This window comes from Dendropsophus ebraccatus, chromosome 3 (assembly GCF_027789765.1).
Source record: "Dendropsophus ebraccatus isolate aDenEbr1 chromosome 3, aDenEbr1.pat, whole genome shotgun sequence".
In the NCBI taxonomy this organism is placed as follows: Eukaryota; Metazoa; Chordata; class Amphibia; order Anura; family Hylidae; genus Dendropsophus; species Dendropsophus ebraccatus.
The window spans coordinates 79,907,908-79,931,220 of NC_091456.1; the positions used below are offsets into that span (position 1 = coordinate 79,907,908).

Consider the following 23,313-nt stretch of genomic DNA (forward strand, 5'->3'; position numbering starts at 1 on the left):
ACACCATATTACATTACCACCTCAGGGTGTGCGCTCACTGAGTAAATAGGACGGGAAGTCAGTCGCGTAATCCAACGGTCGCATCCGCTCGCGGACAGGGGCGGGCGCGTGCGTCTCCGCCTGTGCCATAGACTTCATTCTATGCTGGGCGGATTCCTTCCTCCACCCAAAGAATGAACTCGCATGGAGAAGCATGTGACCATGCCCCACCCCCCAGTGTCCACCATAGGCATATACAGGCTCAGTGGTGGACACTGGGGAGGCAGGCATGGTCACATGCTCCTTCATGTCAGCAATCTTATGGAAAGAAACACCACAGAGCAGGGCAGCCCAGACTGGAGCACATCATAGAGCCTGATGTTAGCTCTATGATGTACACAGGGAGCTGCAGTCAGGACGGGCAGTGAGGACACTTACTAATGCTATACAATGAGCAATTTTACTATAAAGTAGCCAAAATAAATGTTCATGTTTAGATGTAGCTGTTACATACTTTTTATTGAGACATATTTGTGTGCTTTTAATTCAGCTTTTAGAATGTCCCTTAATGTGCTCAGTTGTGGCAAAAAGAAGTGACTTCAAGTTAGCTGATCTTTTTTTTTTTTTAATTTGAAGAAGTTTTATTGAGAAGACAGAAATGCCATTACAGATAGTCATGCATAAGATGGTAAACAATCAGGCACTTTAAAGAGTCACTGTCGTATTTTTTTTTTTTGCAGAAATCAATAGTCCAGGCGATTTTAAGAAACTTTGTAATTGGGTTTATTAGCCAAATCTGCCATTATCTGCATGTAAAAAGCCTTTTCCCAGGTCCCCCCCTCCTTCCTCTTTTTCATCCACTCTGAAAAATCAGGAAATTGTGACTTGTTGCATCAGACGTACCCTGTCTGTTCTAGGGAGAGGGGAGGGGGGAGGAGGAAGGAGGGAGTTAGCCGGCAGCAGAAAGCAGATAACAGAGGATTACAGGCACGGAGCTGGGTGACAGCTGTAATCCGAGCTCAGACAGGTCACTGGTGATGGTCAGAACAGATAACGGGTGAGGGATTTGTAGATTAACTCTTTGTTGTCCTGTTTTGGTCTTCTCTTTAGCTCTCTCCATAGGAGAACAATGAAGACAGGGGGGAGAGCTTCAAACTGCTTTTTCATGATAAAAATGCATTTTTCGGATAATAAACCCAATTACAAAGTTTCTTAAAATCGCCTGGACTATTGATTTCTGCAAAAAAAAAAATTCACGACAGTGACACTTTAAAACTAACTCTAGGCATGTGAGCGGTCCAGAGCTCCTAACCAGTCACAGCTGGCGTGAAAATCATGCCAGCAATTAGATTTGGTGTATAGGAGCCCACAACCTCACAGAGGGGCTGTCCCTGGGGGCAAACGCTCCCAGGAAGGCGTGATTGCCGGAAAGATTTCTTGCCAGCTTTCGGAAAACATAAGTAACGCTCATATTGTTTACTTATTAGTTATTTATATACTTATTTAGTTATTTATTAGTACACTAGCAACAGAAACAACAATTAAAAACAATTAAAATGGTGGCCAAAGGACGCCACACAACTAACATATGTGCCCCCACAATACCTGGAGCTACATAAATTATACCAGGTAGGGAAATACCCACTACAATAAAAATGGGACTTGTAAATTGAACTCTATATGTGCAGGGAGATAAGATAAGGGGTTGGAGCACAGTTTGAATAGTCCTCACCCTATAAAAAAATTTTTGACACCACATCAGTACAGAATCTTCATAATCATTTAGGGTAGCTTCACACGTACCGTATCGCTGCGTTTTTATCGCTGTGTTTTTGGTGCAATTTTTACATGCGAGTTTTGTAAAAATGGCAAGCAGCGATAAAACACGCAGCGATTAAACGCATCGATAAAAACGCAGCGTTAAATACGCAGCGATACGGTACATGTGAAGGCACCCTTACACTGTAATATAATGTACAGGTCTATATTAAGAAGTAAGCAGTGAATCATTCCCCCTTTCTTAGCACAAGAGTCTGCTAGTTTGTGTATAGAATATCACAGATACCTGCATGCGTGCTTCTAGGCTGGTTCTCTCTGACAAAAGCATGTCCTGTTCTTTCTTGTAGCTTTCAATCACAAGGTCTCGATCCTGCAAATCACTCTCAAGTGTCTTCTGCGCCTCTTGCCAGCCAAGCTGTGTACTCTGGAAGTTTCCTTCTATGGTGTGCATTTTGCTTTGGAGTTCTTCAATTTGTGCTGTTTAAGAAACACAAATTGTCTTGTTCCAGTCACAATTAATACATTTCTGTATCTTGTAACCCTATAGTAGCATGCTGATGTTAGAGTTACAGAATAAACATCAATTAAAAAAAAAAGTTAAAGAGGCACTGCCACATTTTTTTTTAAATAAATCAATAGGGGTTGTAATTGCAAGTAACTTTCTAATATACACAGTGGTCCCTCAACATAAGCTATTAATTGGTTCCAAGACAACCATTGTATGTTAAGTCCATAACTCTATGGAAAACTGGTAACTGGTTCTGAAGCCGCCAAAATATCCCAAAATGAGAAAAAAAAATTAAGATTTAAAGAAAAATAGATAACCTATATAGATAAAACAAGTCCTTACATACAACAGTAAGGAAGATCTACTGGAAGCTGTAAACTACTTCCTATGTAAAAGACCAAAGCCTTTTCAGGGTTCTGTACAGATCACACAGGGTCCCAGAAAAATTAAGTGAAGCTGCCCTCACCTGATGCCCAAAGAAGCAACTCATCCTGGCCCAGGTAAAGAGCAGTACAGGACATGTAGTATCCCACTATACTGTAGACACATACAGCAGCACGGGACAAGTAGTATCACATTATACTGTACAGAGGTGCTATTAGACAGCCAATCACTGCAGGCATGTCACTACTACTGGGATTTTACAAGTAAAATGGACACTTTTATTGGTCAGTCATCTACTTATTCACATTTGCCACAGATCTTGACTGTAGCATTGTATGTTGAGTCTGGTCTCAAGAGTGTGTGTGTTACTATCAGTAGCATAGCAGCTCTGTGGTTAACATGGTTCCTGGGTATCCCAGGTACTCAAACACATTTGATGACAGGTACACTTTAAATGGCAGCAGCAATGGCCACCTGGGTCTGGCCTTCCTTAGTAAAAATGCAGAGATTAAAGTAATTCTCCAAATTATTATTATTTCTATTTTTTTTTTCTTTACAGTATAACATCACTGCTGGTGGTTTGGTGTCTGCGCATGATGGAGAACAACCTTACCTTTAAAAAGTTCTTGTTTTACAAAGGAACTTTCTTTTTCCTCCTGCAGAGCCATTCTTTCAATACTACATTGCTTTCTCACTTCGGCTAGCTCATATTCAAGACTTTGGCGAATAGCTTCTCCTTTCTCAACTTCAGAACAGAGCTTGCCCAACTGGCTTTCACAAGATGACAGCTGGGGATGGTAACAAAGTGTTATATGATAGTAGAGATTGGATTATCTTTTCTTACAGCTCTGCATTGTACCATTTCTTTGTTATTGTAACGCCAACCTAAAGACACAACTCTAAGGACACATAGCCACTGAATTATGACAAATAACACTGATATTAAGTAAAAATTAAAGGGGATTTTTTTTCTTTCAAATCAACTAGTGTTAGAAAGTGCCAGAGATTTGTTATTTACTTCTATTTAAAAATTGTCAGCCTTCCTGTACTTATCAGCTGGTGTATGTCCTGCAGGAAGTGGTGTTTTTTTTCTAGCCTGACACAGTGCTCTCTGCTGCCACCTCTGTCCGTGACAACAACTGTCCAGAGCAGTAGAAAATCCCTATAACAAACCTTCCCAGCTCTCCAGATTGAAAAGAAAACACCACTTCCTTCAGAATATAAAGCAGCTAAATTACAAATCTCTGGCACATTCTGGTACCAGTTGATTTGAAAGAAAATATTTTTTCCCTGGAGTACCCCTTTAATAAAATTAATCAAAGAGTCACACATGGATGTGAGAGCAACACAGAACAAATGACACACATCAATACCAAACAGACATTCTCGTACATTCATGTTGTATAAGGTATAATAATCAGTCCTTGAATGCAAGTCACAAAAGAGTAGATTGATAGCTATATTACCACCTACCATAGCACTGTGTAAAGCGTGAGCTATAAACAATATGCATTGCTATGAATACTTAGTAAATTGTCATGTCACTAATACAGATTATACATAAAGAGTTGGTAGCATTACAAATAAATAACCTTGTGCACCATGGTGCTGTGTTGTCTTCACATCCATGTGTGATTTGGTTGATTTCATTACTAAATAAGATTACAGTGCATTGTCTATACCCCTATTTCCCTATACTTTTATGACTTTGCATAATGGTATAATGATACTGTGCATCTCAATTTGCATTATTCAAAACAGTCTACTTATTGTGTGACTTGAGAAACATTTAATAAAAACTGAATGTGTTGAAATAAAATAAAAAACGGACTGTTCTGCTCGGATCACAGAGGTAGCTAGCAGACCACAATCACGAACTTGGAAAAAATCACTGAATGTGTGAATGCAGCCTTACACCTTCATCTGGTAACACCCGGATGCAAGAAAATAACCAGAAGGACATTATATATTTATTAATAGTTAAATTTCTTGTTTTCTGTAAAAGGGTAAAATAAGAACAGAGGTGTAACTCTCACCTCTTCATTGTGCTTGGCTACCATCTGCACAATTTCATTTTTAGCCTTGGTAAGTTCATAACGGAGTTGTGCTATTTCATCCGGTTCTTCCTTTTGACGCTTAGATAGCATGGACCTTAAAAATGGAAAATAAAGATTTAAAAAAAAAAATACCCTCTAAGCATAGGTATATGTAATATTGGTACATGTTAAAAAAAATATTCCTACCATTTTTATATTTTTAATCACCCACTGGTTACAAATTGGGGTATTCTGGCAAATAAAAACTTTTTTACATATATATATTTTTTTTTTGCATTGAGTGGCAGCAGTGGGAGGTGATCTGATCATATCGCTATTGTCTCACTAAGCCATATCGAGCAGTGATACTGATAAGCATATGGGTTGGACAAAAGCATTGTAATTCCCATTTAGCAGTTCACAATAGCGAGAACAGAAATTGCTAGATCAGTAATAATTTTAAATTGCACTTGTTGTTCACATAATTTAGCTACCTTTTAAAAACATTAATAAACATTACGTTTTAGCCACTGGCAAAATTGGTATTTAAACTAGGCAACTAGTACAATAATGTAATTTGATCGATACCTCCCAGCCTGGCATGGGTCATAAGAACTAGGTCTCCGACATATGACATGTCCTGTGGATATGCCATGAATGTCTAGATGGGAATAACCCAAGTGCACAAAATGACTTGTACAGAAGATCACCTGGGTGAATCGTCCGAACCTGTCAATAGATTTATGGTGTTCTAACTCTATCTTTGTAATAAGGGAGCCTGCTGGTATATGCACTTAGGTTCCCTCTAAGGATTTGGCACTTAGTTGCCAACAAATTTTTCCCCAAAACAACATAGATTGTTTCATGTTTGACTTATGGTTGACTTGATGGAGCGAGACCAGCTATATAAATAAAAGTACAGTGGTACCTTGGTTTAAGAGCTCACAGTTTTTCAAAATTGTGACTTTGTTTACCTCTTAACAAAGCATGACGGGTATACCCGTCATGCGGCCGTTAAGTGTAAACAGAGAGGGCTCCCGGCGTGAGCCCTCTCTGCAGCCCGCGGTCCCAGGTTGCTAAGTGCAGCCAGGGACCGCGGGTATTAGCCGGCGCGTCCGATCGCTGCGGCCGGCTAATTAACTATTCAAATGCAGCTGTCAAAGCTGACAGCTGCATTTGGATAGTATATGTGCCCCCTGTCCCTGGTGTCTAGTGGGGGATCTAACTTGTACTGAGCCGGCCGGGGCTCAGTGTTGCTCAGACGCTGTTTCCGGCTCGGCAATCTATTCAGATGGTCTGCTGCAGACCATTATATTAGAGCCATGATCTGATGGATCATTGCTCTATTATATACACAGGATTGATCTCAATGGGAGATCAGTTCTGTGTATATAGAAGTCCCCCAGGGGGCTTCATATTACTGTAAGTAAAAAAAAAAAAGTGTTTTTATTAATAAAAAATCCCCTCCCCTAATAAAAGTTTGAATAACCCCCCTTTTCCCATTTCACAAATAAAAATAAATAAACATGTTTGCTGTCACCGCGTGCGTAATCGCCCAAACTATTAATTTATCATAATCCCAAAGTGCAAAATTGCGCATTTTTGGTCGCATCAAATTCAGAAAAATTGTAATTGAGCTCAGGGCTCAGACGGGGAGATAATGAAAATACCGCACATACCGTCCTGGCAAAGTTGAGGTCGGTTAACCGACGCCAGTGACGGTATCGGTATTTTCACGGTATACCGCCCAACCCTAGGCTTACATCAGGGGACAGGACTGTGGAAGTAATCTCTTCATAGCTGTAACCCCTCTCTTCCCGGTCAGAGAGTGCTGCTATACAGTGCCCACATATGTCCTGCTCATTCCTTTATGCTCCCTGCAGTCTGTCAGTCCTGATTGGTCCATGCTGAACATACATCCCTTCCCCATTGCTGTCATGTGACCACACACACCTCTGACAGCAGCCCTGCTTCTCTATTCTAGCGTAGTAGTACTACGCTACTGCATTATGGGGATCTGCAGTTCCATCCTGTATCTACAAACTGCGGCTGTTTTTCAGGTTTATGCAGTAACTATACATTATACACCACATGCTAATTGCTATACTGTAAAGTAACTTATAATATCACATATTCAGCTGTTTCTGAATGTTTGTTTCATTTGTTTCACATGTTATTCAGAATAATAAATCATTATTTTTGGGGTGTGGAACCAATTGTCTGCATTTCAATGACTTCTTAAAGGAAAATTTGCGGATTTGGATTACAAGCACGGTCCCGGAACAAATTATGCTTGTAATCCAAAGCACCACTGTATTATTATAAAACATTTTTTTGGCGTATGGTATTGCAGATCATTTCCACTGACATAAATGGAGTCTAGTTGTAATACCACACAGAACTTGAGAACAGGTGTGGTGCTGTTTTTGGAAGAAAGCAGTAATGCTTTTCTGGATAACGCCTCTATTATGTGATTACCATATTATTTTTAGTAGTTTTTTTTCTATATGGAATGTTGTAAATATATCAGAAGGAAATGAAATGTATGAAGGTGCAATTGTTGAGAATCAGGCTCAGCAAACAAGCAGTTAATAATGGAGTCCACTTACTAGAGCTGCACAGTGTGCTTACATAAGATTGGGCTCTACAATTAAAATGACTATTAATCCCAATCTTACCGTGTAACTTCATTAGCAGCAGTGTGGTTTTGAGAAATGAACGTCATCTTGTCCATACTGGTAGCTGTTATAGTCTGAACACGACGATGTCTGTTATTCTAAATTGGCCCTTTTCTTCCAGACGCTGAGCATTACGATGACATCTTATATGGATTTATGACTGCGTGTAAAACAAAAAAAAGAATGTAATTGCTGGAAAAATATTGTTAAACCCCTTTTGAAGAAGAACATGGTGTCTATGATTTGTTCTGTGCAGTGCCCCAGCCCCAGCTCACTGTCAACAAGCTAATTTAATATTTTATCTCTGGAAAAAGTGATGACACTGCCTACCATAGCCACATAAAGCAATAGTGTCCTTACAGCGGCTCAGTCACATGACATACAACCATGAACACAAACAAGAGCAATTATACCCATTAGCTTGCCTTTATTTGGGCATCCAAAAGAAGCCCATAGCCGCTAATAAGCCCGAAGCCATAGCCAGCAATAAGCCATGTGCCATAGCCACCAATTAGCCATAGCCATCAATAATCCATAAGCCACCAATAAGCCATACGCCATAGCCACCAATAAGCCATACGCCATAGCCAGCAATAAGCCATGTGCCATAGCCACCAATTAGCCATAGCCATCAATAATCCATAAGCCACCAATAAGCCATACGCCATAGCCACCAATAAGCCATACGCCATAGCCATCAATAAGCCATTGCCATCAATAAGCCATACACCAAAGCCATCAATAAGCCATACGCCATAGCCACCAATAAGCCATACGCCATCAATAATATTTCTGCAATCATTTTCTAAAAGGTCTCAAAAAGAGATAGAATCAGACGGGGTGTTATTGGCAACTCTGTCACTTTTCCCCTGCAACACTGTTAACAATGCATTAAGTTAAAGGGGTAGTGCGGTGCTAAAAAATTATTCACAGAATAACTCACATTACAAAGTTATACAACTTTGTAATGTATGTTATGTCTGTGAATGGCCCCCTTCCCCGTGTCTCACCACCCCCACCCGTGTACCCGGAAGTGTGGTGCGCTATACTCACCTGTCACATGCCGACACCAGTCTCCGATCTTCATTTGGTGACGTCTTCTTCGGCTGGCCGGCGAACAGCTCCGTCTGTTCCGAATGCCGGCCGCCCTCTGCAGCGTCATCCGATGCTCAGCCGCGATTGGCTGAGCATAGCTATGCTCAGCCAATCGCTGCTGAGCACAGTTGTGACGCGGCAGAGGGGGGACGGGCGGCTGGGATTTGGCCGGCCGTCCGAAGATGACACGGATCAGGTAATGTATAATGCACCAACACTTCCGGGTACACGGGTGGGGGTACACGGGGAAAGGGGCGATTCACAGACATAACATACATTACAAAGTTGTATAACTTTGTAATGTGTGTTATTCTGTAAATAATTTTTTAGAGCCGCACTACCCCTTTAACCTATGTATTTCTAGGGGTACATTATGCTTCATGACACATACAGTGTCTGTACATAGCGAAAGGAGAAATTATTAAAATAAAAATTTCAAATTGCATTTAATATTTTTTTTATGGGGATAGCCATCTTGCCTGATGAGTTTTCAATAGCATTTAGAGATATACATTACAGATAGACATAGGCACAATAGTCTGAAGTGTTTTCTAGACATGACCTGTGCATGGAGAGCTGGACAAGAAGAAAGATATAGCTGACACACTCTGGGATCCTGGATAGCAGAGAGGTGACATCTACACCTAACTGAAATGTACGGATTGGTGGCGGTGCTGATCAGTCACTGATAAACTATCCTGTGTAATGATGCACAATGCACTAAAATATCAGTACTACTATCAATACTAGCTGCCTAAAGTTCATTTGATAACATTTGCAATCCTTAATGTTAAGCTAATGCCCCTATTCCACAGGTCGTTTAGAGGAGCAAACGAGCGCTCTCAGTGCTCGTTTGCTCCTCGTTCCCCGCTCGCTGCCGCCGCTATTCAACGTGGCTGCAGCGAGCGGGTGAGTGCGGGAGGGGGCGGCGGGGAGCTGCGGGGGGGCAGCCCACAGGATATAGCAGCGTCTGCTGCCGATGCTCCTATTCAACGGAGCGACGGCAGCAGATCGCTGCTATATCAGTCGCTTGTTTTTCAACATGTTGAAAAACAAGCGACTGCAACGATCAGCCGACATGAACGATGTCGGCTGATCGTTGCACTCTATTCCACCGGACGATTATCATCCGTAGCGGCCGATATCGGCCGAATACGAACGATAATCGTTCCGTGGAATAGGGCCTTAAGCAATAGCATTATACTGCAGAAAACATGGTGGGTGCCAAGATAAGCACCTGCCATGTTCTGTGTGTGTCCCCCTCTCCTGCAAATAACGGCACAAGGTGATCAATCATGGTGACACTTTATCACTATTCCTGTGGATAGCTCATCAGTCTATTTTGTCAGGAAACCCTTTTAACAGATCGTTCAGATACTTGGTGTAGGGCAATTTCCATGGAGCCGTGGGGGGCGGAAACCAGATTGTAGGTGGTTGAAAAGAAAGTTGGGTAAAAAGTGGAAGGACAGTTCAAGGTAGACATGGTGTTCCAGAAGGCAAAGATTACACTAGACTGTGTACTGACCAAGGGGTAGAGATTACACTAGACTGTGTACTGACCAAGGGGTAGAGATTACACTAGACTGTGTACTGAGCAGGGATGGAGATTACACTACACCGCGGGAGACCATAAGCTGTGACGCTGCACTCTGGGGCGCGGGGGTGGGTAAATAGGACTTCATTATTATGATCCCACCACTCCCTGTCCCCCCCTGGACTTTTCACTGTTGCCAAGAATACCCCTAGTAGTGCGGTGTAAAGTATTATTTCACTAAATAACACACATTACAAAGTTATACAACATTGTAATGTGTGTTATTTAAGTAAATGCCCCCCCCTTCCCCATGTTCTCCCCCCCCCCACGCTAGACCCGCAAGTGTGATGCTGTATACTTACGGAATCACTGTCGACCCTGGCCACCATCTTGGGACGATCACGTCATCTTCAGGAGGCCAGCCAGACTGCTCCAGCCCTCCCTCATGCCGGCCCCCCTCCAAAGCATCATCAGCTGCTCAGCTGCTCAGCCGCGATATGCAGCATGCCCTCACTGCTATTAAATGCAATCCCACTGGCAGCAGTCATTTAACCATTTAAGGGAATGCTCCTATGCCAGTATGGCGCAGTGGTCCTCCATCCGGGACAAACCGGTGATATGGCATCTGTCCATCGCATATGCCAGCCCCCTCACGGGTCCCGCCGGAGTATTTTGAAGCTATTTTGAAGCTTTTTTTTACCGATCAGTACCCTGATTGTGGGGGTCCCGATCGTCTCTCACCTTCCTTCGTGCGGTCCGATCGGCCTATCACACTGATCAATGCTATGCCTATGACATAGCAATGATCAGTGTGTATAATGCAATAATTGTATGTAGTGTAGTAAAAAACATCTTTAGAAATACCCCAAAGCCCCTCCCCCAATAAGTTTAAATCACCCCCTTTTTCCATTATATAAATAAAACATATAAAAATAAATAAAGATATAATATACCGTAGCGTGTGTAATTGTCTGATCTATTAAAATATAACTATCGGCATCGCGAACGGCGTAGACGAAAAGAGGGAAAAAAGTGCCAGGATTACCGATATTTTGTTACATTATATATAAAAAAAATTAATAAAAAGTTATCAAAACATCCGAGCTAAACAAATATGGTATTAATAAAAACTAGAGATCATATCGGAAAAAAATGACACCCCATACAGCCCCATAAGTGAAAAAATAAAACAGTTATAGGCGTCACAATAGGCCCATTTTTATTGATTTTTGCAAAAAAAAAAAAAAAAAAAGGATTTCATAAAAAAAAATATATACACAGTAATACCTTGGTTGAACCTCTTGCCGCAAAATGACGTTTGGGAAACGTCATGTAAAGCACGTAGTTCCCGCAACATGACGTTCCCCAAACGTCATGGTTTCCCTGCCTCCCCCCGCTGTCCCTAACGGTGATCGGGCAGCGGGAGGAGGCTGTGTCACACAACCTCCTCCCGCTGCCTCTGCCCGAAGGGGAGCCGCGCTCCCCCCCGGGCAGTTAACCCCATAAATGCTGCGTTCAATGCGACCGCAGCGTCAATAGGGTGATTTACCTTCCTCCCGCCGATCGGGCGGCGGGAGGAAGCTGCGGCACGTTGCCTCCTCCCGCCGCCACTGGCAGTTAGCCCCCCGGCCCCCCTACCGGCGATCGCTGCTATTACCGTAAATCGGCGATCGCCGGTACCGGGCATTACCAGCGCCGCATGCTTTCATCTTCCCCCACCGTGAATCCACGGCAGGGGGAGATGAAAATGTATCCCCCAGACCAGCCCACCTAGTGCCCCGATCTCTAACCCTCTCCCTCCCCGGGTGGCCATCACATCCAAGATGGCCGCCCCCATCCCTTTGAACAGACTATGTCTGTTTACAGGGATGGAAATGAAATAAATGATCAAAGCCCCATTCTCTCCGCCACCGAAGGTAGCGGAGAGTGTAGGGCAGTGATCGGGGACCCCGTGTGGTCCCGGTACAGGCGATCAGCGGCATATACTATATACCGCTGATCGCCTGTTCCCCCCCCCCCCCCCTTCCCCATATACTCACCTGACCCCGGGAGGTCCTTCCTCCTCGACATCCAGAGTGCTTCTGAAGTGCGCATGCGCTCCAGAACCAGTCAACTCTGTAAATTTAAAGTGACAGGGACCAATTTGGTCCCTGTTACTGAACTATGATTACTGTGATAGAAAATATATTAATAGTAATATAGTGGAAATGACTGTGTAAAAGTACAAAAAGTGAAAAACATACAAAAAAAAAAAATACACTTTTTATTATATTAATAATTGCAGTTTACTCCCAGATTACCTATAACCACCGCAGGTTGCCTATATCCACCCTAGGTTGCCCGTAATCACGCCAGATTGGTCTTAACCCCCCAGATTGCACGTAACCACCGCAGGTTGCCCATAACCACCACAAGTTGCCAGTGACCCCCTCCAGATGGTTCGCAATCACCCCCGACTGCCTGTAACCCCACAGATTGCACATAACCACCGCACGTCGCCTCTGACCACCCCAAATTGCCAGTGACCCTCTCCAGATTGCCGTAACCACCCCAAATTACAGGTACCCACCCCAGATTACCTATAAGCACTTCAGTTTATCAGTAACCACCCCACGTTGCCCGTAACCACCCCATCTTGTCTGTAACCACCGCAGGTTGCCCGTAACCACCCTATCTTGCCCGTAACCACCCCATCTTGTCTGTAACCACCGCAGGTTACCATAACTGATGGGATAGGGCATCTATTCCCATCGCTCCATCTCTGGGATTCAGGGAGAAGTTCAGAGCCTTCTTGTTCTGGGCGTTGGCAAATAAATCCACCAGTGGATGTCCCCATCTGTTGGTTAACTGCTGGTAGATTCTGCTGTTGAGGCACCATTCTCCTGGGTGAATTGCGTGTCTGCTTAGATAATCCGCACTTACATTCTCTGAGCCTTTGAGATGTGTCGCACTGAGGGATAAGATGTTTTCTTCTGCCCAAGCAAAAATCTTTGCTGAGATGTTTTGGAGCGAATTCTTTTTTGCACTGCCCTGATGTCGCAGATGGGCCACTGTTGTAATGTTGTCCGATAATATCTGGACGTGTGCACCTCTTAGAGTATCTTCTGCTTGTTTCAAAGACATCCAGACCGCCATCAGTTCTCTGTAATTGGATGATCTCGTCTTTATGTTCTGAGACCATAGTCCCTGTAGAAGGAGTCCTTCCACCTGGGCTCCCCATCCTGTCTTGCTTGCATCCGTGGTCATTGTAATTCTGGGGGTTGGATTTCAATGAACACCCTTTGCAAGATTTTCCGGACACTGACACCATCTGAGGGACTGATGTACCTTCTGGGTACTTGGTAGAAGATCTGATTTCTCTTCGTTTATCAGCCATCCCAGGTTCCTTAGTAGATCTGCTGTTACTTCCAGATCCTGCAGTAGTCTTTGTGGAGAATCTGCAATTAAGAGATCATCCAGATAACATACAATGCTTACCCCTCTCAAGTGTAAGTAGGAGGCCACCTCTCCCATTACACTCGTAAATATTCTGGGAGCTGAAGATATCCCGAATGGGAGAGCTTTAAATTGGAAGTGCTGAACTTTACCCTCTATCTGTAGTGCGAATCTTAAGATATTGTTGCGACGTTGAATGGATAGGAATGTGGTAATACGCATCCGTCAGATCTATTGATGCCATCACCGCATCTTTTGTATAAGAGGAGTAGTGGATCTTATAGATTCCATCTTGAACCTTTTGTATTTCACTACTTTGTTCAAGGGTTTTAGATTTATAATTATGACCCGCTTGGTTCCCTCACCAAGAACAGGTTGGAATAATGTCCCTTCCCTAGTTCTGTCACTGGGACGGGCGACACGACCTCTAACAGTATAAGTTTCTTTACACTGTTGACTAGTTCTTTTTGTAGAATTGGGGAAGATTGGTGGGAGATTAGGAATCTTTTGGGAGGAGACTGAGTGAACTCTATGTTGTAACCTTGTTGAATTATATCTAGGATCCAAGAGTTCTGTGTTATTTGATTCCAAGCTTCCCCATGCTTGGACAGTCTCCCCCCTACCGGGGTCTGGTCATTGTTTTTCCTGGGAGCCTTTGGGGGAGTAAAAAATATTCTTGCTTTTACCTACCTTCTTGTAGCTTCAGCGACCTCCAGACTTCCCTTTGCCTCCGGTCAGTTCCTGGTATCTAGGTCTTTTATATGGCTTCCTTGGTGTTTTACCCTCTGGAAGGGCCTTCTTCTTATCCGATGATTTTTCGCAGATCTTGTCTAAGCCTGTACCAAAGACAAAATTCCCCTCCAAGGGTATACCACATAATTTAGATTTTGAAATGTTATCTCCAGACCAATCTTTTAACCATAGAGCCCCTCGGGCTGCTGTAGTAAGAGCTCCATCTCTGGCCGCTGCTCTAATTGATTCTGTCGAGGAGTCTGCCAGGAAAGCTGCCGCATCTTTAAAGGAGAAGTCCGGCCAAAATTAATTTTTGATATGTTGTTACTTATGAAAAGTTATACAAATTTCTAATGTACATTAATTATGGGAAATGCACATATAGAGCTATTTCCCTTAATTTAGTAGATCAGGAAGTGTTAGAAATATCTCTGAAGAAGTGACGTCACGACCCAGGGTGTAATTCCTATGGAGTGTCCAGCAGGGGGCGCTCTCTATATAGAAGTCTATGGGACTTTATTGTTTCTATGGGTTTCTATGTAATGTAATGTAATGTAGTGTACAGTGCTTTATTGAATGAATACATCTATGGAATACTTTGGGGAGCAAGTGTCCTTGCTCCCCAAAGTATTGCATAAATGTATTCATTCAATACACAGTAAGCCCGCCGATCCGCCGAATTTCCGCCGCATTCCCGCCGATCCGCCACACGCTGATCCGCCGCATTCCCGCCGATCCGGACCATATACATTGAACTACAGCTCCCATCATCTGCTTCTAGTATGAACAGGTGATGGGAGCTGTAGCTGGGTAATGGATATGACATGCCGCCGGGCGCAGGGGGGAGCCGCTCAGTACACAGGAGCGCTCCCCCCTCCTCCTCCTCCTTCCGTGATAACTTCCGCCTATACCAATGCTGACTCCCTGCCTGGCCGCCGCTCTCCGCTCACATATACCGGCTCCCGGCATCAGCGCGGACACCAGGATGCATCGGGAGCCGGTATGTATGGGGGGGGAGAGCGGAGAGCGGCGGCCAGGCAGGGACTCAGCATTGGTATAGGCGGAAGTTATCACGGAAGGAGGAGGAGGAGGGGGGAGCGCTCCTGTGTACTGAGCGGCTCCCCCCTGCGCCCGGCGGCATGTCATATCCATTACCCAACTACAGCTCCCATCACCTGTTCATACTAGAAGCAGATGATGGGAGCTGTAGTTCAATGTATATGGTCCGGATCGGCGGGAATGCGGCGGATCAGCGTGTGGCGGATCGGCGGAAATGCGGCGGATCGGCGGGCTTACTGTGTATTGAATGAATACATTTATGCAATACTTTGGGGAGCAAGGACACTTGCTCCCCAAAGTATTCCATAGATGTATTCATTCAATAAAGCACTGTACACTACATTACATTACATTACATAGAAACCCATAGAAACAATAAAGTCCCATAGACTTCTATATAGAGAGCGCCCCCTGCTGGACACTCCATAGGAATTACACCCTGGGTCGTGACGTCACTTCTTCAGAGATATTTCTAACACTTCCTGATCTACTAAATTAAGGGAAATAGCAGTATATGTGCATTTCCCATAATTAATGTACATTAGAAATTTGTATAACTTTTCATAAGTAACAACATATCAAAAATTAATTTTGGCCGGACTTCTCCTTTAAGTAATGCTATAGGTTCAGAAATATCCTCATCCGAGGATTTTTCCTTCAGACTATTTTCCAGCTGTTCCAGCCAAATATGCATGGCCCTTGCTACATTAGTTGCAGCGATGTTATTATTAATGGAAAAGGAGCTAGAGTCCCACGATTTTTTTAATAAACTCTCCACCTTACGATCCATGGGATCTTTTAATGGAGAGGAGTCTTCAAAGGAAAGAAACATTTTCTTGGAGACTTTAGCTAGCTGAGCGTCTATTTTAGGTGACTCATCCCATTTAGAAATATCCTCCTCCTTGAAGGGTAACCTTTTCCTAATCTCCCCCGGAATAATGAACCTTCTTTCGGGTTCTTTCCATTCATCCAGCACCAAACTCTGAAGTGCTACATGAATGGGGAAGACAGTTTTCTCTTTAGATTTGAGACCGGCAAAAAGTCTATCCTTAGGAGCTATGTCCTCCTGGACTTCCTCCATACCCAGGGCCTGTCTTACAGCTTCAACAAAAGGTATCGTACAATCAGAGGGGAATAGATATCTCTTAACCCGCTCTATAGTCTCCACTTCCTCGTCACATATGATCACTGAATCTGATACATGACCCCACTCACACTCAGATTCTGGAGATGCTGATCTACGTCTTTTAGATCTAACTGATTCCCCTGATACGCTGGCTGGGGAGGGGTCAGGAGGAGCTATATTGAGAGAAGTAGGAGTAGGAGCCACCAGCGGAGGAACCGTAGGGCCCACCTGGGGAACAGATGCTGGAGCTGTTACAGACTGAGAGGCCTTAATTTCATCTTTCATCATTTGTCTGATTTCGGCCAAAAATGAAGCTCTATACTCCTTTACGATATCCCCAACACAAGATGAGCAGATATTTTTCTTATATGAAGAAGATAGGCGACTATTACAGGTCCCACAATTCCTTGTCGGAGGAGCCTTTGCTTTCTCCTTTTGAGCAGAATCCTTGTCCTTATCCTTATCCTAAAAAAGTATAAGGGAGATAGGATCAATAGGATACACCCAGTGCTCAAGGTAGGGAGAAGTGAACAGTTGAGAGCCGGATCCCCCATAAGAGTAGTCATATCAGCAGAAATAAGAACTCACTGCGTGGGATGCATGGGGAGTCTTATCAGTCGTGGCAGCCACTGTCGAAGAAGAAGAGGAATCCATCCTGCCCAATTCAGACCTCATCAGACGGACGACCCGCTCTTCTTATATGCATCCCAGCATTTTTCAATCTGGCGCCCGGAAGCTTTACTTCCGGCGTGTGACATCAGTACGTCCCCACGTAGCGTGAGGACGTCACCGTGACCCCCGCCGCCTCACTTCCGGTAAACGCCGCGTGACCGGAAGAAGGTCAGACACCATGCTGTACCGGAAGAAGGCCACACAGATACCCGGAGGATCCACGGCCTTTTACTTACCTGGCGGCGGGTGACTTGGTCCGCGTGCGCCCGGGGAGCCAACCGGATCAAGATCAGGACCCCGCGCGGCCCGCTCACACCGGGATGGAACGGACCGGACCATCCCGAACCCCCGGATCTCCTGATCCATAGCCGCTCCCAGGGAGGAAGGGGGACGAACCCCGATCGACCCGGCTAGGGGGGTGAGACTTGATCTTTTTCTTCGGGGATCTCTTCTCTTCACGGCGGATCCCCACCTCTCGTGCCTTCCCGAAGGGACAGGAAAAGCACTGGTGATTGTGGGAAGGGGAGGGGCTTTTAACCTCTCGTGTTTGTGCTTTTCCTGTCCCTAGGGAACGAGTTAACTCCTGTGGTGCCGTCGTGAAGATGAGGAGAGAAAATGTGATAATTTGCTAATAAATTTCTAAGCTCCGTAACACCCTAAAAAAGTAAAATATGTTTACCAAATTATGCCAGAATAAAAAGGGCATATTGGTAATGTGACTTACTAACTAATTTAAGTGATACGACTTTCTTTTTTTAGAAGCAGAGAATTTCAAAGTTCATAAAATGCTAGTTTTTCAATTTTTTCATGATATTTTTATGATATATTTTTCACCAAAAACACACAAAGTAGTGACCAAATTTTTTTTTTGCTGGGACCGGCACAAGGTGGCTGAGGGAAAAGACGTCCACTCACCTTCCCGGTTCGAGCGGCAGATCATACATACAGGCACCCACCAGCTCCCCTCATACAGCCACCCACCTGCTCCCCTCATACCTACAGGCACCCACCTACTCCCCTCATACAGCCACCCACCTGCTTCCCTAATACAGCCACCCACCTGCTTCCCTAATACAGCCACCCACCTGCTTCCCTAATACAGCCACCCACCTGCTTCCCTAATACAGCCACCCACCTGCTTCCCTAATACAGCCACCCACCTGCTTCCCTAATACAGCCACCCACCCGCTCCCCTCATACATAGCGACCCACCCGCTCCCCTCATACATAGTCACCCAACTGCTCCCCTCATACAGTCACCCACCTGCTCCCCTCATACATAGTCACCCACCTGCTCCCCTCATACATAGTCACCCACCTGCTCCCCTCATACATAGTCACCCACCTGCTCCCCTCATACATAGTCACCCACCTGCTCCCCTCATACATAGTCACCCACCTGCTCCCCTCATACAGCCACCTACCTGCTTCCCAGCGTAGTTCCCCGGCTCAGAAGATTCCGCCGCTGTTATTGTTCTTGGTGATGACGTGCTCCGGCTCCTATGTCCCGCTGCAGGGACCGCCAGAAGGTTTCTCGGCCTGTGATTGGTGGAAGCAGTTCTCGCTTGTTATGCGAGAGCTCTGATTGGAGGACAGAAGCAGCCGGATTGCAGTCTCTGAAAGAGCAGTCAGTTGTTATGGACAACAAGGAAGACGCTACGGAAGCCCATCAGGGTAAAAAGAGTGCCGCATTCGTTTGCGAAATCCCCCCAGACAGTATGATTGGGTGACAGTACAGTGGAACGGAATACAAACAATGACACCAATGTTCGCCGTTATTAAAATACACTAGGAACCGTATGCGACTGATAGAGACTATAGGGAAGTATTACAACAGATGCGCTGATGAACAGTAGGTGTCGCTCCTACGCCGTCCATTGCGGATATGGCGTGCATCGTATTCTCATGTGACGGCAAAGTGTTATATACGCGCTTAGGTACAGCACACGTGTGAAGAGACCGAGATCATTCATTCATTCGTCATTCATTAACCCAGTTATTTGAATTCCAGTCTTCATTGTAATAAGTTTCTTCAAACGTCTTGTTAAAGCTGTCAAGTGAGCTGGAGATTCCACCAATCGTCGTGTAGTGGGCGTGGCTTTTGAGTAGAGCCGTCCAGTAACAGGCAAGGGGCGTGTACTTTCAACAAGCAGAACTTTATTGTATGTTTAGCCCGTTGCTACTTCCTTTCTGGGATCTTGAGCCGCTCCTCCTCTCTCTCCTGCGGCTTTGATCCCTGGGAGGTCAGGTGCGGGGTACGGGATACGGCGCCGCTCAGTGGTCTCCCCGTGTAGGAGCAGCACTCAGCACTGGCAGGTAAGGAGGAGGGTGGCGGCATCTATTAGCTTGGTGTAATAATTAGTCCTTGCGATTGGGATAATAGACGTGATGTCTGAACTGTGTTCCCTAGGGCTACACATAGGAGGCTGGCACAGCTGGATGGGATAGTCAGGCGCTGTGTATGGATATACTGTACATTATTGGTGTGTGCTGATCACTTGCTTTATCGGGTCTTATTGGCATTGAGCACCTTACAGGCAAAAGCTATATAATGTAAGGTGCTGCGGAATCACTAGGGACTATGCAAAGAAAAGCAATAAAGGGTTAATCACACTCAACAAATTCTTTCAGATCTACTGGTGGCAGAAAGTGTGAGAGATTTGTAATTTACTTCTATTATAAAATCTCAAGTCTTCCAGTACTTATCAGCTGATGTATGTGTTGCAGGAAGTAGTGTATATTCCCTGAATGTACTGGGAACAGAGCCAGAAACAGAGGAGCAGTTGGCAGCAGCCATAGGGAGTCCTGGAAAACATGGCTGCAGCCATAGACCACAATTACATGGCGTGAGACACCGGCCGGTGTCAGAAAAGATCATCCCGCCCAGTACTGCAGTACCGCCCAGATGATCTTTGCTGCCACTGAATTCGGATGCGGGCGCATCCGTGTGCGCCCGCATCCAAATTCCCCGCTGCTCACAATGGAGTGTGCGACTAGAGCCGCACGCTCCATTGTGTGCACTGACTGGTTTTCTGTGGGCGCTATTCATTGAATAGCGGCTGCAGAAACATGACATGTAAGTGTATACACTCCGGCCGGGATCCTTTAGAAGGCAGCACTACGTAAGCTACGTAGCAATCACGGCTATTGTTGCAAATATGCAACAACGGACGTAATTATTACGTAGCTTATGTTGTGTGAACATAGCTATAATCTGTCCATGTTTTCCTGGCAGCCGTTAGTGCTGTATCCAACTTCTGCACTTGTGGGGAACCAAATGCTAAGCATTCGGGTTTGGAGAATGTTGCAGAACCCCAACAGTTGGAAAGGTCCTCTAAACACTGTTTAAAGTGACTCTGTACCCACAGTCAGACCCCCAAAAACCTCTTGTACCTTCGGATAGCTGCTTTTAATCCAAGATCTGTCCTGGGGTCTGTTTGGCAGGTGATGCAGTTATTGCCCTAAAAAACAACTTTTAAACTGGTAGCCCTGTGTCAAATTGGCGCGACCTAAAGTACCCATGCCATAGGCTTACACCGCCTCTCCCCCCCACCCCCACCCTCTTCATCATTAGGAATGCCACTGGAACAATTTCTCCTATTAATCACCTGTGTGAACACTGCATATGTGCCAGATCGTTAAGGCACATGTGCAGTGTTCTCTCAAGTGATGAATAGGAATTATGCTGCGTTTACACGGAGCGATAATTCGCCCGATTGTACGATTAACAATTTAGAATTTTTTTTTTAGAACGATCAGCGTTTAGATCGTTTTGCGATCGCTTAAGCCTATCTCGCACATAGGTAAAATCATTGAACGACTGTTTACACAGAACGATCTGCCAATTTTTTGCGAACAATGATTTAAGAACATGTTGTAAGATCAAAATTAACGATTTCTCACCCGATGTTTGATCGTTCGCTGCGTTTACACGTACGATTATCGTTCGAATTTGATCGTTATCGTGCAAATTCAAACGATAATCGCTCCGTGTAAACCCAGCATAAGGAGCATTCCTAATGATGAGGAGGGACGGAGAGGCAGTGCAAGGTTAGGGCACACACACTCTAGGCCATGCCAATTTGACACAGGGCTGCAGGTTTAAAAGTTGTTTTTTTAGGACAATAACTGCATCACCTGCCGAACGGACCCAAGGATCTTGGATTAAAAGCAGCTATCCGAAGGTACAAGTGGTTTTGGGGGGTCAGACTGTGGGTACAGAGTCACTTTAAGCATGTTAAAGGACTAAAAAAGGTTCAGGAGGGAAGTGTTTTTAGTTAAAAAAAAAAAAAATGAACTCAAGAACAAGAGGACACAGTGAGAGGTTAGTTGGGGGAAAGATCAGAAGGAATGTGAGAAAATATTACTTTACTGAAAGAGTAGTAGATACTTGGAACAAACTTCCAGCAGATGTGGTAGGTAAATCTACAATAACAGAATTTCAACATGCCTGATAAACATAAGATAAACACATATCTATCCTAAGATAATAAGGAGGGAAATACTAAAAGGGCAGACTAGATAGACCAAGTGGGCTTTTTCTGCCAACAAACTTCTATGTTTCTAATCTCCACTTTCTCATACAGTCATATTGTACCCCCTCACATTCTTTCCCAGTTCCCATCTTCTGCTGCATCATAGACAAATGGCTTATACAACTATAATTCCTAGTGTTACAACTGAACATGCTCCACTAGTAAGCTAAACTACAGGACACATCCACAGTCAGTGACCCAGTAGGTGGTGGTGATTATTGAGAAAACTGCTGAAAAGATTCCATTGCTGTACAATGGGAATGGCCACTTCTGTATTCTTCTGTACGGAGTCAGGCTGTGTATACTGGAGTACCTATTCTTGTGCTTGTGTATGTGTTTTTATAGTGGGCATTTATGTTTTGGAATAGTTTAGGGTGTATATATTATGTTTTTCTTTTGTTTTTGACTGTGTATATTATTGTTTTAGGCTTAACAAGCTATTTTTTGTGTGCTCTAGATTTAGAGTTAGGCTTATTGGTTTACACCCCTGCTTTGTGTGTAATAGACCCAGGTAACTAGAGAGAGAACTGTTCACTGACTGTTATTGAAGGTGTATGGCCACCTTTAGTCTGTGTTCACACAATGTTTTTATGTTTTAGGGTAGCTTCACACATACCGTATCGCAGCTGAATTGATGGTGCGGATCCGCAGCTGATTTTATCTAAAAAAAACTGAACACAGCATCAAATATGCTGCAGATCCACTGCAGATCCTGTACACGTGAACGCACCCTTAAAACGACACCCATCATTTTCAGTTTAAAATTACGTCCATCATTTAGCTGTTTGGTCACCTGCCAGTGCAATGACTGCTGTTGGTACAATATTCTAGCTCAGGTGGACTGATTGCCCTTTAGATGTGTCTTTAGGCTACAAACACACACGTCGGATCCACAGCGGATTTCACGCTGCAAATTCATAGCGAAATTCACAGCGGATCTATGGCCAGACATACTAGCAGTGGGATTGACATCCCACTGGATTATGTAAGTGACAGGCCCGTTAACCCCCACCAGCCAGAGCATACTGTACCTGCTCCATGCTTCAGCTTGCTTTGGGGGTTCCCGGCTGGACATCCCTCTCAGCCAGTCAGTGTGCTGCGGCAGTCTAAAGATATGCCAGATTCATCATTTAGGCTGTGATAAATCTGTCACATTTTTAGGTGATCACATGTTCCTTGAATATCTGAGAAACGCTTTGGCTGACATTAGATTGTGAATTGGGCCCTATAATGACAGGGCCCAGCACCATGTATTCTGTACTAGGTGAAATCAACTGACCCTCTAGTGTATGAAACATGAGAATATAATCCAGTCATCTGGGCAGTTTTTCTAGTCTCTCTGCCTACTGGGCTTTGTCCAGCCATGGCTAAACTAAATGATAAAAACAGTTTTTTTTTTGTTTTTTTTTTCTACTATAATAGGTAATGTATGCTTTGTAGACTGCAAAGCATTACAGCAGCATGCCTTCTCCCCACCCTGCCCCGCACTGAACCACACAGGCACTATAGCAGTTATGGGAACCTTTAGCCCTCCAGCTGTTGTACAACTACAATACACATCATGTCTGGACAGCCACAGCTTGTTTTTAGCTGTCTGTGCATAATGGGAATTGTAGTTTTGCTACAGCTGGAGGGGTTAAAGGTTCCCCATCCCTGCACTACAGCATTGCTTAAAGCCACTCTACTTTTCCCTCCCCTTAACCACTTTACTGTTTCAGCATAAGGCTGGGTTCACACTATGTATATTTGAGGCTGTATTTG

The 23,313-nt window shown here is 44.4% G+C and overlaps 2 protein-coding genes across 2 annotated transcripts in view; one reads left to right on the plus strand and one right to left on the minus strand.

Moving 5' to 3' along the window:
- The window catches only part of CCDC171 (coiled-coil domain containing 171), a 69,101-nt gene extending 49,989 nt beyond the window's left edge, over window positions 1-19,112 (minus strand). Inside the window, exons 1-5 of the mRNA XM_069962079.1 lie at window positions 18,442-19,112; window positions 7,365-7,524; window positions 4,687-4,801; window positions 3,264-3,438; window positions 2,045-2,235 (exon numbers count right to left, since the gene is read on the minus strand). Of these exons, the coding sequence (XP_069818180.1) occupies window positions 2,045-2,235; window positions 3,264-3,438; window positions 4,687-4,801; window positions 7,365-7,420 (537 nt within the window). The 5' untranslated portion in view covers window positions 7,421-7,524; window positions 18,442-19,112. The remainder of the gene's footprint in view (window positions 1-2,044; window positions 2,236-3,263; window positions 3,439-4,686; window positions 4,802-7,364; window positions 7,525-18,441) is intronic.
- Window positions 19,113-19,188: 76 nt separating this feature from the next.
- ACO1 (aconitase 1) overlaps window positions 19,189-23,313 on the plus strand; it is a 47,982-nt gene continuing 43,857 nt past the window's right edge. Inside the window, exon 1 of the mRNA XM_069962080.1 lies at window positions 19,189-19,333. The gene's annotated coding sequence lies outside the window, so the exon portion shown is untranslated. The remainder of the gene's footprint in view (window positions 19,334-23,313) is intronic.